Source organism: Lepidochelys olivacea, assembly GCF_965140295.1.
Source record: "Lepidochelys olivacea isolate rLepOli2 genome assembly, chromosome: 5".
Taxonomy (NCBI): Eukaryota; Metazoa; Chordata; order Testudines; family Cheloniidae; genus Lepidochelys; species Lepidochelys olivacea.
In genome coordinates this window covers 13,709,394-13,728,134 of record NC_140415.1, presented here as the reverse complement: position 1 = coordinate 13,728,134, position 18,741 = coordinate 13,709,394, and the positions used below count along the sequence as shown (strand labels likewise).

The window sequence follows — 18,741 nt, the reverse complement described above, 5'->3', positions numbered from 1 at the left end:
CCACAGGCGCCAGCCCCGCAGCTCCCATTGGCCATAGTTCCCAGCCAATGGGAGCTGCGGAGTCAGTGCTCGGGTGGGGGCAGTGTGCGGAGCTTTCCTCATTGCCCCTGTGCCTAGGGGATGCAGGGATATGCTGGACGCTTCTGGAAGCTGTGTGGAGCCAGGGCAGGCAGGGAGCCTGCCTTAGCCCCACTGCACTCCCGACTGGACTTTTAATGGCCCAGTCAGCAGTGCTGACCAGAGCCACAGCGTCCCTTTTCAACCAGGCGCTCTGGTCAAAAACCAGACACCTGGCAACCCTAACATCAAGTAATATTGTGGCAGGCGATTAATCTGCGAGCAGCAAGAGCAACGGGCTGGAGCAGAGAGCGGGGCCCAGCCCTGCAGGCCAGTATGAGGTGAGAGCCGGGTGGGCTCAGCCCCCCAAGAAATATGTTCACCAGCTGCCTATGTAAGAGCCAGTCCAAGGAGCCAGGCTGCAAATCCCTTGTTCCCACAGGATCCCGCTGAAAGCAATGAGGCTATTTGAGAAGCGAGGTGCTACTCAGTGAGAATAAGGGGATCACAGTATGGCCCTCTAATCTTTTCAAATGTTATTTAATGGAGTTCCTCGGTTTATAAATGCAGTACTCTTATTGGGTTTTCCTTTCATCCTGTAGGCACTGTTTAGTTTTATTATAATCCCTTCCCCCACCCCATTTCCCCTGGTTTATAACACATCCTTTCTCTTCTCGGACTTTTGGCTTGGCTGTTTGTGTAAACAGTAAATGATACAGGGGGATCTCTGGGACTCAGGACATTTCATACATAGCTCATAAAGTGCCATCTCCCTCTCTGACGGAAGCCAGTTTTCCCCCCCGCAGGATTACCATATGGTAACGTGAGCTGTTCGATGTCGGAGCTGGGGTTCTTTAATTTAGGAAATGGACACAGAACAGCACGGGAAAGAAGGGTGTTCATCTGGATTTTAACAATTTCTTTCAGTCTCCAGGGACTTACTGTGTATTCTGTTCATTCGGGGTGATACGCACCCCTGTGCAGAAGGTCAGCACCAGGTCCACACACCCTTTGTGTCCCCCATAACCCCCTCTGGATTGAGTGGTGCCTACCTTGTGGTGGACGTCGGCATGGCCTTGAGTTTCATCCTCTAGCTGTGGAGTGAAGTGCGCACATTCAGGGTTGCACTCTCCTCTCGCTCACAGCAGTCTAAGTAAGGAGTGACTCCAATAAACTCAATGGAGCTGCGCTGTTGAAAATCTAGTGTCAGAGGAAGTCAGAGGAGAATCAGACCCTCAGTTTATAGTGGCTGTTTTGTACTACAGCAAAATACTGTCATTGATCACTCATCCTGCCTTACTATGTTAACAGCGTTTCCTTGAGAGAATGGAAAGAACAGTCTCAGTCTGGTAAGAGAAGCTGTGTACACATAATAATTCTGTGACCAAAAAGATGTGATACCAACACTGATTCCTTATTAAGTTAAGATACATTGGCATGAACCAGATTTAAATCTAAGTGTGTCCACAAAAGATTTGCACTGGTTTAACCAAATCAACTGTTAAATCAATGTAAAGTCAAACTGGTGTAACTTTGAATATAGGTGAGGCGCTAGACACACTTACCTTCAGTTGACTTCTTTTGGAACTGTGGGTGCTCATTACTTCTCCAGATTAGATGTCCCAAGATGGGTTCCCAAAAATTAAGGTACTTCTTAAAGCTTGAACTACCAAGAGAAGTAACTTTTTCCATAAATGTTTCAAATGAACAGTTATTGAAAACTTAGTATTTTGATGCCAATTTACTTAAAAATAATGTTAAAAATGTGTTAGGAACCAACCCACATTCCAGTTCTAATCCCAATATATGGCCACAAAATGGTAAACCCTTGTACTTTTTTCTTCCTTACGGAAAATACAAAATACGTAGTAAATGAAGTCTGTAGTTATAGATACATAGTGTTTAAGGCCTGAAGACAACATTATGTTCATCTAGTCTGACCTCCTGCATAGTACAGACCATAGTATTTCCCCAATAATTTCTGCATTAAGCCTATATCTTCTGTTTAGGCTAGAGTGTGTCATCTAAAAGATTAATGATTTTGATTTACTGACTTCCAGTGATGAAATGGTACTTAAATATTTAGGCAGATAGGGAGTGTGGTTTGAAATCATTCTTCCGTTGGTAGTTCCAGTGCATTTTCATTAATTTGGTAGACAGCATGGGCTCCCTCTGGTGTCTAATTTGAATATCTGAAATTTAATTTAATTTGCCCTTTCATCCCAGCCCAACGAATACGGTAGGTAGGTTTAACTGAGAAAGCTGTGTTTTCATGTCTGTGTTAATCAAAAACTTGATTATCAGTCTTATTTGTGATGTAGATCAGTAAATCCACTTAAATGATTAAATCCACTTCTTACAATTTAAATTATTGTTTTCTACATTAAAGGGATCTCAGATCAAAAACATGTACTAAGGGGGAAAAAACCCCAAAGAAAAGGTCAACTGCTTAAAATTATGATATTGACAAGGAGAACCAAACTCAAAATGGTATTCCTGTCATGTAGAAATTGTAGCTTTCATCCTAAGAAAAGACACCAGAGGCAGATCTTAAAAAGTACTTTGTGCCCATCCAGGCCTCTAAATGAAGGGGGACAGATAGCCAGAAGTGCTCAGCACCCAGCAGCAACCCACTGCTGTCCTTGTCTTTAGTGGGAGTTGCTGGCTTCTGACCACTTGAAAATCTGGTGACTTCATTTAGGTGCCTAACTGGGAGCTGAGCTGTTTTGAAAACCTGGCCACTTATTTAAACTGGCTAAATGGAAAGTGGTGGTGGGAGCTATCTCTTGAAAATCTGACCATTAGTATTTGAGTTTCTAAAGGGACAGGGACACTTGGCCCATGTGGCATTTTGTAATCACAGATGATACCAGTGTTTGCTTTTGTGTAATAACTTTGCTCTAACCTGGGGCCAGACCTTGCAGTCCTAAAAGGGACAGGGAACACTGGCATTTGCTTCAGGCATGCTTCCCTTGATAAACAAAGCTATGTTTCAGAATCTAGAATTTGGGGGCATTGTTTGTAACCTTTGTTATTTTTGTCCTTGTTCTTCCTTAGGTACTTTGAGTTTTATGAAGGGCCTTTTGAATACAACTCCACCAAATGCCTGGAATTAAGACAGGATATCATTGAGGTGAAAGTGCTCTCTATGTAAGTATGAGCAATTGCTTTATAAAATGGTTGCCCTGTGTGATACAGGATGGCCAGGGAGCAGTGGTAGAGTGCTAGAGGGGAAATATATAAACCCAAGGCTAATTAAGGCATGGTTCCCTGTAGACTAGGGAGAGTGGCTACAGGTTAATTGGAGCACCTGCCGTCAATTAAGGCCCTGTCAGGAATCTAATAAAACCCCCTGGTTCAGGCAGTCAGGGGGAAGGAGAGAGGACTGGAGCTTGGAGGTGTGATGTGAGACTTGAAAGATCAAGAGCAAACCCAGACCCCTCCCCCGCTTCCCTCCTTTACTACCTTCCTGGGCCACTAGTGGGGCCTTCGGCGCCCCAAGAGCAGGGGCGAGGGATGGCATCTTAGCCCCCACCAAGAAAAGCGAAGGACCCACCATACTAACATCGGCCATCTTGTCACACCTGTCAGATGGGTTACAAACACATGTATAATGAGGGGGCCAAAAACACGTCTCCAAAGAGCAGGGCTTTTGAGCTTCCATGTCAAAGTAATGGGGATTAAGAACTAGATCCCTAGTGGAAACAATGGGGTTCTTTCCATTCATTTCAGTGGGCTTTGAGCCAGGCTCAGTGCCACTGTCTGAATTTTATTAATATAAGGAGCCCATGTTTTCATCTGTAATAGTCTATTCAGGGTCCTCTACTGAGATCATATCGTTTGCCAAGTAATTTAAACAATTCAATAGCATAGCACGATTCTGTCATTTGATCGATGCAGTATCAGTATTCTGTCTTGTATGGCCCCACAGGTACATCAGGAAATATATCAGTTGCCTAAGAGGATTATACATCCCTGAAAAGGGGTTTTAAAACATAATAAAAAGGTAAAATAATAACTGACGTAAGGACAAAATTCTCTTCTTCAGTCCACAGTGCATATTCCATATCTTCACTATAGGCCTTCTTAGTGCCTGCACATACTCCCATTGATATCCAGGGGAGTTGTGCTCATGAAACAACTGCACAATAGGTAAATGTCCATGTAGCAGCTGGAAGCGTGCTTCCCAGTGCAGGCAGACAAGTGCTAGTTCTGTTCAAGCTGGCAGCAGCTTGAATACAAACCTGCCTGGACTGCCTGGGTGCATGCTCGGGTGGCTAGCCCAGGCAGCTGCCTCAGCTATCTTTAGCTACACCGCTATGTTTAGTGCACTAGCTCTTCTGCAGGGGTTGGCAACCTTCAGCATGCGGCCCATCAGGGTAATCCGCTGGCGGGCTGCGAGACATTTCGTTTACATTGACCGTCCACAGGCACGGTCCCCCCGCAGTTCCCAGTGGCTGTGGTTTGCCGTTCCTGGCTGATGGGAGCTGCGGGAAGCGGTGGCTGATCAAAGTAAACAAAATGTCGAGCGCCCTTCAGTGGATTACCCTGATGGGCCGTGTGCTGAAGGTTGCTGACCGCTGCTCTAATGCATGCCTGTCTACCCACACTGAGAATCACACTCCTGCTGCAATGTAGACATACCCTATGACTGAGTTCTAAGCTATGGAGCGGAGGAGTTTGTCCTAGACAAAGTAACTTAAAAGTCTTCTCTACAAAACTATAACAAATCCTGGAGAGATTCCACATGTAAATGAAAAACAGCCCAGGTATTGGTTTAAACAATTATTTATTATTAAAAATAATGTTACTTTGAAAACAGTGTTGCAGTATGGTCTTCTGGATAGAGCATTGGATAGGGACTCGGGAGGCCGGTCCCAGCTCAGCCACTGGCCTGCTGGGTGACTTTGGGCATGTTACTTCAACTCTCTGTGCCTCAGTTTCTCCATCTGTAAAATGGGAATAATGACACTGACCTCCCTTGTAAATCCCTTTGAGTTCTACTGTTTAAAAGCACTACGAAAGAGCAAGGTATTATTATTGTTAAACACAGATCAAGACATGTTTCCTGTCCTGGGCCCCAATTCAGCTAAGTAGCTAAGCATGTGCTTAAAGTTCATTTACTTCAAGGAGACCACTTGTGCACTTAAAATTAAGCATGTGCTCAAGTGCTTTACTGAATCTGGGCCTTGAAGAGCTTTTGTTCTAAGACAAGACAAAGACAAGATAAAGCACCGGCTGGCAGTTCAGATGAGGGAGGGTTGTGGGGATTAATGATGATGACAGGAAAGGAGGAGGGACCCAACACACACTACTCTTCGGATGTTTCTGGTGCGCTTTTGGTAGCGTGATAGGCAGGTCCATGCCAAACTCTGCAGTTTGCATTCTTTACATAAGGAAATATGTTGGCACTCTCAGTTGTCCTGTGTGGCCCACTGCTACCCTCTGAAAGGGAGCGTCTGTAATGGACATAGTTATAAGGACAGTTTTTCCCTTACCCTCTATCTTTCATGTTTCTGACATGTATCACATTTGGCCTTTAACACATGATCCTGGACAAAATGCCTCCATTCATGGGTGGCGCATGAACTGCCCATTTGAGGAGGCTAGCCCCTGAGCCCATCCCTTCTGCCCGAGGCCCTGTCCCCCTCCCCCGCCACAGCTCCGAGTGCCCCACCACGGTGGGAGGAGCCCCACACCAGCCAGCTCCCTGGCTCACTGACCGGCCCCAACCGCCAGCTCCCCTGTCCCAGCCCTGGGCTGCCCCGGCCAGCCCGCCCCAGCCCCAGAGAGCTGTACAGGCGGCCCGAGCACCCACACCAGCTGCCCCAAGTCCTGGGCCCCTACCCTAGCCCCAGCCCCAGCCCCTGCCTGCTTCAGGGAAGAGGAGCAGCCTGGGCTGGGGCCACAGGGGAAGAGTGGGAAGCAGGGGGACTCCTCCAGGTGGGGCATGGGTGGGCTCCCCTGGCCTGTGATACCCACCCCCATGCCTCTATCCACAGCATATTCCAGCCCCAGACAGGCATTCAGTGGAGAATCTCAAGCAAAGGATGAGCAGGACCTGAAGACTTGGCTGCTATCTGAACATTCTATGGGACTTACTGGAGTCAATCTTGCACTTGCCTTGGCATCAAAGAAAACCCTGCAGCTGGTCCATAGAATATATATATATATATATATATATATATATATATATATATATATATATATATATATATATATATATATAATATTTAGCCATTGCAGCAGTAGGCCTACGTGGGAGGAATTTCCCTACAGCTCAGCCACTCATTTATCAGCTATTTGTCCGAGGGACTGGGTTCTCTAGGGGTTAGAGCAGAGTAACTTGGAATTAGGATTCCAGGATTCTAATCTCAGATCTGCCACTGACTTTAGTGTGGGATCTTGAGCAAGATGTTTAACCTTTCTGCTGCCGGTTGGAAACGGGATTGTAGTTACTTATTATTTGGATAGTGCCAGGTAGTAGTTACTTTATAGACAGATATAAAAGACAAAGTTCCTGCCTCCGGGTGCTTAGAGCCTCAGTGATAACACTGACCTATTCAAAGGCCTGATTATTGTTTGTAAAGCGCTTTGAGATTTTCAGATGAAAAGGTGCTCTAGAAGTGCAAACAGATGAAAACAGATATCTAAAGCAATAGCAACAGCACTTTGCTGCTACAGCTCTGGACGTACGTCTCCCTCATGGACTCTGCATTGGTAGCAAAGCTGGCTGCTGCCTTTCCCCCTGTAACTGGCACTGGATGAAGGACATTGGCATAGCAACTTTGTCTAGTTTGCTGAGTCACAATGCGTAAAAATAAATAGTGAGAATGGGAACAACTTGCCAGGGTGCGTGCTGAAGGTCGTGAGTCCTGGAATTGTGTTCTCTTATATTGATTGCAGGGCACAGAGAAAATCACCTCTCTGTATCTTATCCAGTGGCACTCAGTTGTAAGTGGATTCCAATTTAATGGAATAGAATGAGCCTTGGATGTTCAGTTATAAAATATTTGTATTACTGTGGTATCATAAGCTGTTTAAAACAGCAAAGCTCTGTTTGCCACGCTGGGTTCTTCTAATGTGCTTGTGGAATATTCTTTTCCCCTTAGTTATCCCTCAGGAATAATGGAAGATTTCCAAATTAGCATGCTCCGATGGGCCACAGAAGGTACAGTATGACCTAGTTCTTCAAGAGTGACTTCCACACTCTGGAAAGTCCTAAATTACATCAGTGTTAAATATAAAGCTATTCTTAAAATACCCTTGTTATTTTATTGAAAACCAGCATAGGGAGCATTCAAACCCCTCAAACCCAAAGAGAATGCACCAAGATCCAGCAGCCTCAAAGAGACCTCAAACTTCATCGAAGTCCGAAAGGGGACATCACATATCCATTCTACCTAGGTATTTGTGAGTTCCCAGTCACCATGATATCTAGGTGCCAGATATTGAAACTCACACATGAACTCGTCTAGGTAGGTAGGAGCAACTTCTGGAGCTTTAAGGTAGTCCATGATGCTGACCATTGAAGTCCTCTTCCTTTTCCCAGAAGATATGAAAGACAATCTTCTAATGTCAAATCTATAGACCAATCTGGCTCAGACTCTTAGCAGAAGGCTATTTTATGTTCTGCTCCATGAAATAACTGAGCAGTAAGAACTTTCCCACTCTTAAGTACATATTCTCTTGGTTCCCCCCACTGAAAGCTCTTTTTTTTCTTATTGAAGTCTGCAGAGATGCCATAATGGTGAGGCTCTGACCTCCACAGCTGCCGGCTAATATACTACACACAGGATTATGGCTGCGGTGGAGGGACAGGCAGCAGAGAAACTGGGTTGTGAGGCAGAAAGTATGTGTTACAGTACATCCAGGTGCAATGGCATGAAGTTAAGCAAAGGAAAATTTAGGCTGGATATCAGAAACAAAAATTCTTCCAAGTGTTGACTGTGGAATAGTTTCCCTAAGGGAAGTGGAGAGAGTCCCATCACTGGAGACAATTAAAACTAGAGTGGACAAAGCACTAGCAAAAAATACAGCTGGGAAAAATCTTTAACTGGAAGAGGTGCACTAGGGGCTTGATCCAACCTCCCTTGAAGTCAACGGGGACTTTTCCCATTAACTTCAAAGGTAGTTGTTGGGTCTTAGGCATTGCCTGCACTGAGGACATGCTCTGGTTACAGCCATCAGTGGCAAGCCACTGGCGTAGCTACCCCAGTACATCACTGAGTGTACATCTACATTTGAGCAGGGAGGCATGATTTCCAGCTCGCATAGACTTACCCATGCTAGCTCTGCTTGAGCAAGTGTCTAAAATTAGGATTGTGTCCGTGGTGGCACAGGCAGCTCCTCAGGCTAGCTGCCCCAAGTACAATTCCACCTGGCCCCTCTGTACATACTTGAGTGGCTAGCCCAAATCATCGCCCATGCAGTCACGGACACAGTGCTGTTTTTAGGTTCTAGGTCAAGTGCAACTAGTGTGAGTCTGTCTGTGCAAGCTGGGAATCACAGCTTCCAGCTCCAGTGTAGACATACCCTTAGCGTAGATAAGCAAGGCATCTATCAGTTTCATTTGGCATCAGGATCACTTACTTAGACTGAAGCTGTTTGGGACAGGGGTCTTCTTTGTGTTCCGTGTTTGTACAATGCCTAGCTCAAAGCTCTGTGACTGGGCTCCTAGATACTACAGCAAGATAAACAATCAATAATAATAATTTATTCTCCCAGTTTCAAGCAGGGTTATGTTGCAGGGGTGGAAATCACGGTTTATAGTAGTTTTACATGTACATTAGGAGTTTGCAGAGGTGCAGCTAGCCTGATGGCTGAAATTCCTAGTGTGGACAAGGCCTCAGAGGAGAACTTGAGGGCTTATACTTTGAGAATGGGATTTTCAAAGGGTCCTGAAGAAACTGGGCACCAAATTCCCTTAGGCCCATTGAAATTCCCAGCCCAAATCTTTTCCAGATCTTATCTCTGTGGTTTCATAAATTAGCCATCATTAGCAAGTGGAATCCAGAAAATCATACACAAGGGATCACCTTGTTTTTTAAACATTCTGTTTCTCCAGTTTTCTTTCAGAGTTGAAGGAAGAGAATCTGAAAGTATAAGTGTGATTAAAAGAGAAACAGGCATAAATAGGATGTGTGTATTGACATTAACTGGCACTGCTTAATCAGACTTCAGGGTCTGTCTTTAATGTAGATATATAACATTCATAGTCTAGTGGACAGGACACTGGACTTGTACAGTTCCTGACCGTTCCTGTCTTTGTTACTGACTTCTGCATGACCTTATGCAAGTCACTTCACTTCTTTGTGTCTCTCTTTCCTCTCCTGCCCTTTGCCTGCCTTGTCTGTTTAGATTGTAAACTCTTTGGGGCAGGGAATGTGTTTGTACAGCACCTAGCATAATGGAGTCCCAATTCTGTCTGGGGCCCAGTAGCCACTACTGTAGTAGAAATAATAACAGTAAGAGGAATCATAGTGTCACATTCCGGGATGCAGCCCAGACCAGCGAGGGGTTGTGCTTCACCATGCTTTGCTGCTGTAGCTCCCAACTTGGGCCACTCACAAGCAGCCTGCCAGCATGCAGGTCACACCCTGAGTGTCTGTGTATAACAGTAGCCCTTGTCTAGCGCCTCTGATCCCATCAGCCTGTCAGCAACACACCAATTGCACTCTGGCTTCCAGCAACCTTGGTTACTGCTTGCAGGGTGACCCCAACATACTCCCAGTCCCTAATTTCCCCCAAAACGTGTTCTGCACTGTCCAGCCCTCTCCTGGGCAGTTCAGATATTAAAGGTCCGTTGCCCCTGTAAAGGGTCAATAGTCAACAGTTTGCTACTTTTAACTGGAGTTACCAAATAGTTCGGTTTACATACAACACTGGATTTTTTTAGATTAAAAATAAAACAAGTTCATTTAAAGAGAGAGTTTTTAAGTGAGTCCAAGTATAAGCCATTAATGCAGAAATGATTACAAGAGATATAAAGATAAAGTGCTTCCTACTAGGTAAAACTTAACAAATTAGACTTGGTTCAAGGTAAAATCCTTACCACATGATCCCAGCAACATGGCTGACCAAATTCTCAGGTCGGGGCCTCCCCTCAAAGTCAAAGAGGTGATTCCTTTGTCTTCTTAAGTGAAAGAGTAATAACCTGGGGTGTTTTTGCCCCTCATAGTCCAGTCACATTTTGCAATGTGTTTTCCTGAGGGTTACCCCTAGATAAAGTTCATTCCAGCTGAAAGGAAGGAGACATGGAGTCTCGTGGTGAAGGAGGTTCCATGTTGTTTTTGCTAAAATGCAGATTGCTCTGTTCCTGCCCCACTCTGTTGGCAAAAAATGGGCACTTGACACATAATTGCCAGTCAACTTTGACACTTGGCTAGTATCGTCAGCTTGTCTTTTGTCTTTGAGAAACCGGTTTACCGACTCCCCAGACTTGCCTGATTAACATGTTGTAGTCATAATTTCAGTTTATGTTCAGAACTCTTACTATGCATTTTGTACATACGTTACAAAAGAATACTGATGATCCGTTAGCTTTTAAATGATACCTCACAGAGGGTATATTTTGCACAAAGGTTATTGCAACAATGTTTATGGTGTGAATACAAGGGTGCTTTCGTCATACATAGGGATTAGATTTTAGACAGAGAGCATTCACGTGGCCCAACTATCTCTTCCTATCAAATAACCATTACATGCCCACATCAATGCAGTGGTCTGAATGGAGAAAAGTGCATTTCATAAAAGTGCACTCAAAAGTCTTTGGTTTTATCTTTAGGGTGAAGCAAACTGAATTGTTTGACAGGTGGAAGAGCCTACAGATGTGCAAATGGGAGATGAATGTGACAGAAGCCAACCTATTCAAGTAAGAAGGGTTTCTGTTAATGAGACTATAGCTACCAGTAACTAACAGGGGTGAGTTTCAAGGTAATCGATTATAAAGGAGTGATGTCATCACGTATCAATGGTTGTTAAAGAGCAAGTAAAACACCAAGAGGCTGTTACTTTTTACCATTCATTGTGATCGGGGAGACCAATGCATTTAAATAGGTTTTGGTTATTGTTAATTTTAAAAAAGTCAGGTAGCAGGAAGGGCTGAGGGCAGAAGAATGCTATAGATGCACCTAAGACTTACCCCCACCCCCGCCAGGGTGACCAGATGTCCTGATTTTATAGGGACAGTCCTGATATTTGGGGCTTTTTCTTATATAGGTGCCTATTACCCCCCCAACCCCATACTGATTTTTCACACTTGCTACCTGGTCACCCTACCTGTGGAGGAGGGGGAATCTGTGCTGAGGATCCCCCCAGCATGTTCAGGGAGAAGAGAGATGGGGGCACAATCTGGGCCCGGGAGAGATTATGGAAGATCACAGGGAGTCAATGACCAACCATAGATCAGAACACTGGAGTCCTGTGCTCCAGTCCTAAACCAAGAGTGCATCGTGATGCTCCTTGCGTCCAGTGTGCTGACCAGATTCTCAGCTGGTGTAAATGATTTCAGCTACACTGTCTTCAGCAGTAACACTGCTTTACACCAGCCATGAATCTTCAGAATCATCAGAATGAAAATCTTGATAGCTTGTTCTGTACTCCACTGATTATCTTTCCTTATTAGCCTTCTCAATTGCCATTCTCTGGCCTCCTCAGCTGCTGTTCTGGTATCCAGAGACCGCTGCCATTTGTCCCTAGAACACTCTATCTTATCTTATATCCTTGCTGAAGTTCATCTACAATGATTTCAGAACCCAGCTTTGGAATGCTGTCCTGTAGGGCCAATATCTGAATGAAGCCACAGCATTGTTTTAGCTTTGTGCACATATATTTATCACTGTGGATGCACAGGCGTCAGAGACATGGGCATTGGCTCAGAAACAAATGTGCTCTGGAATAAGAGTGGGAGTAATTCAAGGATTTCTGTTGCAAAGACAAAAGTAGAAAAGGCATTGTCTCCATTTTGGCACACACAGCACTCACGCCTCTGTATATTTAAGTTTAATATGAAATCTATGGTGAGAGTAGCACATTAACCATAACATCATTGGGACAGCAATTTCTATCTGTATCAATACTTATTGTAACTCTTAGCTTTAATCCATTGATTTAAGCTATTGGTTCATGTAAACTTCTTCACCTATAGTTCATTTGACAGGTCAACGTTGTCAAGATGTTGCAATGCCCCTGCCTTTCTGTTCACCACACAGAAAAATACTCCCCTGGGAACTAAATTGAAATATGAAGTGGATACAAGTGGAATCTTCCATATCAATCAAGAAATCTTCAGAATGTTTCCAAAGGTCTGTTACATGTCTGCATCCATTTGCTAAAACCTCACACTGTAGCTGCTGCATTAGACAAAGTCTTACATAGTAATCAAGCTTTAACCAACATTTTGAAATTTTTGCAAACATCCTTGCTCATGTTACCAGCATCTTCATTTTTCATATGATATTCCATTTGTTTTTTTCCTCTATCTAGGTGCCATCTGCTCCAGCTGGCATGCAATGTGTATACTTTTGACTGCAGAATTTACTGACCACATGTTGACTGGCAAGTGAAATGGCTTTAGAAATCAGCATATAATGAAACTCAGTGACCAGAACTCAACAAGGACATGTCTGCATATTTTAAAAACACTATTTATCTGGGTCTGATTCTTATTCTTCTTTGAAAATCTGAGAACTCAGTGATTTTTACCTTTTTTTCCGTTTGCAGATTGTGAACATATTGCAGAATTCTCAAATGTATTTATTAGAATTTATACACAAATTTCTTCAACAAATAATCCTTGACCTGACGAACATTACAACCCAATGTACAATTCTCAGTGCACACTGAAATTTAAGAGCAGAAACTAATTTATGTGACTATGAATTTTGTAACAAACCCACACATCTCGAATTTTAAGATGTATGTTTGTGGAAATATCTGAAACTCATCTCTTTGCAGAGGACCAGCACAATATTGATTTTAAGAACTTATATGGCTGCCATTATCATAGTATCCAAGCACCACACTATCTTTAACACATTTATCTTCACGACACCTCTGTGAAGTAAAGCAGTGCCATTATCCCAATTTTACAGATGGGATCTGAGGCTCAGAGAGCTGGCCCTAAGGCCCAATTCCTCAAAATATTTGGATGTGTAACTTCAATTGAAATCAATAATTTTGATGGGTGTTAGGTATGTAAATACCTTTGAGGATCTGGGCCTAAGTGACTGCCTGAGATCTTATAGGAAGTCTGTGGTGGGTGGAGCAAAGAATTGAATCCAGGTCTCCCAAGTCCCAGATCCAGGCTACTCCCCCACAGCCACCAGACCACTTTTACTCTCCAATGCTCATTCCCTCCCCAGGTTATAAGAACATAAGAATAGCCACACTGGGTCAGAGCAGCAGCCCATCTAGTGCAGTATCCTGTCTAGTCAACTATCTTGAGTAATTTTGTATTGTCTGCATGCTTTGCCACCTCACTGTTTATTCCCTTTTCCAGATCATTTATGAATATGTTGAATGGCACAACAGGTCCCAATACAGATTTTTGGGGGACCCTGCTATTTACCTTTCTCCACTGTGAAAACTCACCATTTATTCCTACCTTGTGTTTCCTATCTTTTAACCAGTTACTGATTCATGAGAGGACCTTCCCTCTTATCCCATGACTTACTTTGCTTAAGAGTCTTTGGCGTGGGACCTCGTCAAAGGCTTTCTGAAAGTCCAAGTACCAACTGAACCACCCTTGTCCATGTACTTGTTGACTCCCTCAGAGAATTCTAATGGATTGGTGAGGAGTTTACAAAAGCCATGTTGACTCTTCTCCAACATATTGTGTTCATCTTTGTGTCTAATAGTTCTATTCTTTACAATAGTTTCAACCAATTTGCCTGGTACTGAAGTTAGGCTTATTGGCTTATAATTGCCATGATTGCCTCTGGAGCCTTTTTTAAAAATTGATGTTACATCAGCTATCCTCCAGTCATCTGATACAGAGGCTTAAGCAATAGGTTACATACCACAGTTAGTAGTTCTGCAATTTCATATTTGAGTTCCTTCAGAACTCTTGGGTGAATATCATCTCGTCCTGGTGACTTACTTGTAACCAGGTTTGTTTCAAAACTTCTTCTATTGACACCTCAATCTTGGACAGTTCCTCAGATTTGTCACCTAAAAAACATGGCTCAGGTGTTGGGCTCTCCCTCACATCCTCTGCAGTGAAGACCGATGCAAAGCATTCCTTTAGCTTCTCTGCAACGGCCCTGTCTTTCTTGAGTGCTCCTTTTAGCACTTTGATTGTCCAGTGGCCCTGCTGGTTGTTTGGCAGGATTCCTGCTTCTGATATATTTTTAAAAAACATTGCTATTTGTGTTTGTGTCCTTGGCTACTTGCTCTTCAAACTTTATTTTTGGCCTGCCTAATTATACTTTTTTGACTTGCCAGAGTTCATGATTCTCTCACTGCCTCTTTTACTCCATTGTTTAGCCACGGTGGTATTTTTTTTGGTCTTCTTATAGTTTTTTTGTTATTTGGGGTATATATTTAGTTTGAGCCTCTATTATGGTGTTTTTAAATAGTTTCCATGAAGCTTATAGGCATTTCATTTGTGTGACTATTCCTTTTAATTTCCTTTTAACTATCTTCCTCATTTTTGTGTAGTTCCACTTTTTGCAGTTAAATGCTACTCTCGTGGGTTTCTTTGATATCTTCCCCTCATAAGGATGTTAAATTTAATTGCATTATGGTCACTTTTCCTGAGCATTTCAGCTATATTCTCCTCTTGTACCAGATCCTGTGCACCACTTAAAACTAAATAAAGAATTCCCTCCCCCTGTGTGGATTTCAGGACTAGCAGCTCCATTGAATCAGTCATTAATGGTGTCTAGAAATTTTATCTCTGCATCTTGTCCTGAGGTGACATGTACCCAGTCAGTATGGGGATAGTTGAAATCCCCCATTATTATTGGGTTTTGTGTTTTTATAGCATCTCTAATCTCCCTGAGCATTTCACAATCAGTGTCACCATCCTGGACAGGTGGTCAGTAGTATATTCCTGTTGCTATACTCTTATTATTCAAGCATGGAATTTCTATCCATAGAAATTCTATGGTACAGTTTGATTCATTTAAGATTTTTACTATATTTGACTCTATGCTTTCTTTCACATATAGTGCCCCTCCCCCATCAGCACGACCTACTCATATTCCTATGTATTTTGTACCCTGTATTACCATGTCCTTACTGTATTTTCCACTGAATGCATCCGATGAAGTGAGCTGTAGCTCACGAAAGCTTATGCTCAAATAAATTGGTTAGTCTCTAAGGTGCCACAAGTACTCCTTTTCCTCATGTCCCATTGGTTATCATCGTTCCACCAAGTATCTATTATGCCCATTATATCAATATACTCATTTAATACCAGATACTCAAGTTTACCCATCTTAGTATTTAGACTTCTTGCATTTGTATACAAGCATTTATAAAATTTGTCAGTATTTAGTTGTCTGCCTTCATGTGATGTAATTGAACGGGATTCCTCTTTGTTTGACTGTTTCTCTTCAGTTCCTGGCGTTTCTTTATCAACTTCTATTCTCTCTTCTTTGATGGGATGTTGAGTATCCCCTTCAGTAAATCCTTCCCAAGAGATGTCTCTGTCGAAACCATGTGTTCCTCTGCTCCAGTTGGCTTTTCCGAGAACCTTAGTTAAAAAGTCTTCTATGACCTTTTTATTTTACATGCTTGAAATCTGGTTCTGTTTAAACGCTGTTTAAGTTCCAGGTATGCCCTCAGAACACTGTTTACATGAGACTTATGTCATGCGTAAGTGTGGTGCGGGCCCTCCGCATAAGGAAGGATTGACTTTTACCCAGTATGCCTCCATTTTAGCAAAGCACTTAAACACATGCTTAAAGTTAGGCACATGAGTAATTCAATCCCTGTTGCTCCGAGCATGTAAGAACATGCTTAATTCTAAACACATGCTTAAATCCATTAAAATCAAGAGGATGAAGGCATATGCTTAAATTTAAGCATGTGTTTAAGTGCTCTGCTGAATCAGGGCCTATGTTGGTTTGTTGCATTAGTAATCCAATCAGGGACCAGCAATAATACCACATGATTTATGTAACTAACCAGCACAGTACAAATTGTGAATTGCACATTTTACAATCTTAGGGACAATTTGTGGTCAGCTTTCAGTGAATACTGAGCTGAAAATTTTCTATTTATTTTAAGAGTAATTAGTGGGGCTTGTAGGTGTGTGGAAAGTGAAAACAGTCAAATCAAATTTACTTTTGAATTGGATAAATGTTAGCCAAAACTCTTTCCCACTATTTACTCATTTCTAGGACATTCCATTGTATAAGAGTAACAAGATAGCCCAGCAGCACATGTCAATGGGGTTGTTATTGCTTTTCTGAGATGGACAGTTGTATTGTATGTCCTTCAATCTCATGCCTCATGAGCAACATGTGAAGTGCACTATAAATAATCACCTAGAAATTCATTTCACATCACTACTCTATCTGGATGTGTATTTCATCATGAAATTACTTAGAAAATATGTATGTGCCAATAGGAGCATTCGCATGCTTATATAAGCACGTCTCTACCATATTCATAGGGTGTCAGTTCTCCTGAGCTTTGCCTCACACTTCTCAGACCCTAAGGGCCTAATTCTTTCCTTGGATATGTGATTATAACTCTCATTAACTTCAGTGGGTGCTCCATACATTCATCTGAGAGCAGAATTTTGTCCTTTAGGATATAGAAGAGATGCTTGATGCTTAGACACTAGCCCTGCAAAGGCTTATGCATGTGCATATCTTTATGCATTGCGAGTAGTTGTGTTGACTCTAGTGGGATGACTCATAGGCCCATATTCTCAAAGGTACTTAGACTCCTTGCTTCCATTGATTTCAATGGGCCGTGGTGTTTTAAGCTGAAGCAGATGCATAAGTCTTTGGAGGATCGGGGCCTTAAATTGTAAGCCATCTTTGTGTTATGACAGTAGAGGTCTTAGCACAATGGAGCCCAATCCCTGATTAGGGCTTCTGGGCACTGCCTCAGTACAAGTACAGTAGAACCTTGGCAATGGAGGTTGTTTGTCACTCTGAACTGGTCGTAACTCTGAACAAAACATTATCATTGTTCTTTCAAAAGTTTACAGCTGAACATTAACTTAATACAGCTTTGAATCTTTACTATGCAGAAGAAAAATGCTGCTTTTAACCATCTTAATTTATATGACACAAGCACAGAAACAGTTTCCTTCCCCAAATCTTTTTTTTAAACTTTCCCTTCTTTTTCAGAAGTTTTAGATGTTTAACACAGTATTGTACTGTATTTGCTTTTTTTTTTTTTTTTTTGTTGGGTCCCTGCTGCTGCCTGATTGTGCACTTCCAGTTCCAAATGAGGTATGCAGTTGACTGGTCAGTTTGTTACTCTGGTGTTTGTAACCCTGAGGTTCTTCTGTAGTAAATAATAATTACAATGCTGTTATTACAGCAAGAGATATCCAGAATCCAGGTTCGGTTCTGATTAGCATCTCAAACATTCTCCCTTTCTCTGAACTATGCAGACCTCTTGAATCTTCTAAACTATACCAGGTGTTTCCTGGGATCAGATTTTCTGGCATTTAAAATCAGGACAGAAATATCATAAGAGCAGTGTTTTTTAGGCAATTTATAATATAATGCCTGTGATAGATTGAATCTATGGTTTTGGTCCCCATCTGGAAACTAGAAGTGAAAGAACATCTCTAACATTATGGAAACTTACACATTCAGTTCTAGATATTGCCTAAAGGTTCAGGTGTTCTTACATTTCTTTTTCTTTCTCTGAACCAGTTTCCCACAGCATCTCTAACTACAATGAGAGTGGTCATGTCAGTTCATATAAACATGTATCCTGGGATTATTGGACCCCAGGGAGGGACCAGTAGTCTTTGCCTATTATTATTCCATCCATCTGATTTTCATTCAAGATACAGCTGAAGAAAAGGGAACTGCTGCCACATGCATGTCTCAGGAAAGTAACTGGTTTATTCTCGTTTTGCTGTAGGATATGCCGTACTATCGCTCCCAATTTAAGAAATGTGCTGTGGTTGGGAATGGAGGGATTCTCAAGAACAGCAGATGTGGACGGGAGATTGACAGTGCAGATTTCGTATTTCGGTAATCATCCTATAGTACAATTATTTTAGCATTGTATAGTATTAAATAAAAGATCACACATCTATTCTTTCTTACGCTGGAATATAGGAATTGCGAAAATAGAACAAATGATCCAGCTAATGAATTATCCTGTTTCTGGCAATGGTTTAGAAGAAAAACCCACCGAATAGACAATTATGAAGTTACATGTCTGTGGGGGTAATTTCTTCCTAACTCCATGCAGTTAGTTGCTGGTTTATGTCCTGAAGGTGGATATCCCTATACATTTTCATCCTCCTTATTGTAACTCAGGAGGTTATTTTTATTATTCATGTCAATGTCTTTAGTATTGTACCTGTGTTGGTCTCAGGATGACAAAGTGGGTGAGATGATGTGTTTTATTGGACCAGCTTCTGCTGTGGGAAGAGCCAGAGACAGGCTTCTGAGCTACACGGAGCTCTTTTGAGAGCTGTCTCTGTCTCTTCCCCCAGCAGAGGTTAGTCCAGTAGAAGATTTTATCTCACCCACC

At 42.5% G+C, this 18,741-nt stretch overlaps 1 protein-coding gene across 2 annotated transcripts in view; it reads left to right on the top strand.

Moving 5' to 3' along the window:
* Nucleotides 1–18,741, top strand: part of ST8SIA5 (ST8 alpha-N-acetyl-neuraminide alpha-2,8-sialyltransferase 5) — an 83,195-nt gene that overhangs the window by 42,941 nt on the left and 21,513 nt on the right. The window contains exons 3-6 of one of the 2 annotated variants that reach the window (XM_084628054.1): nucleotides 3,115–3,207; nucleotides 10,844–10,930; nucleotides 12,206–12,362; nucleotides 18,121–18,233. In XM_084628054.1, coding sequence (XP_084484180.1) covers nucleotides 3,115–3,207; nucleotides 10,844–10,930; nucleotides 12,206–12,362; nucleotides 18,121–18,233 — 450 coding nt within the window. The remainder of the gene's footprint in view (nucleotides 1–3,114; nucleotides 3,208–10,843; nucleotides 10,931–12,205; nucleotides 12,363–18,120; nucleotides 18,234–18,741) is intronic. The other variant, XM_084628055.1, reaches the window with a different exon arrangement.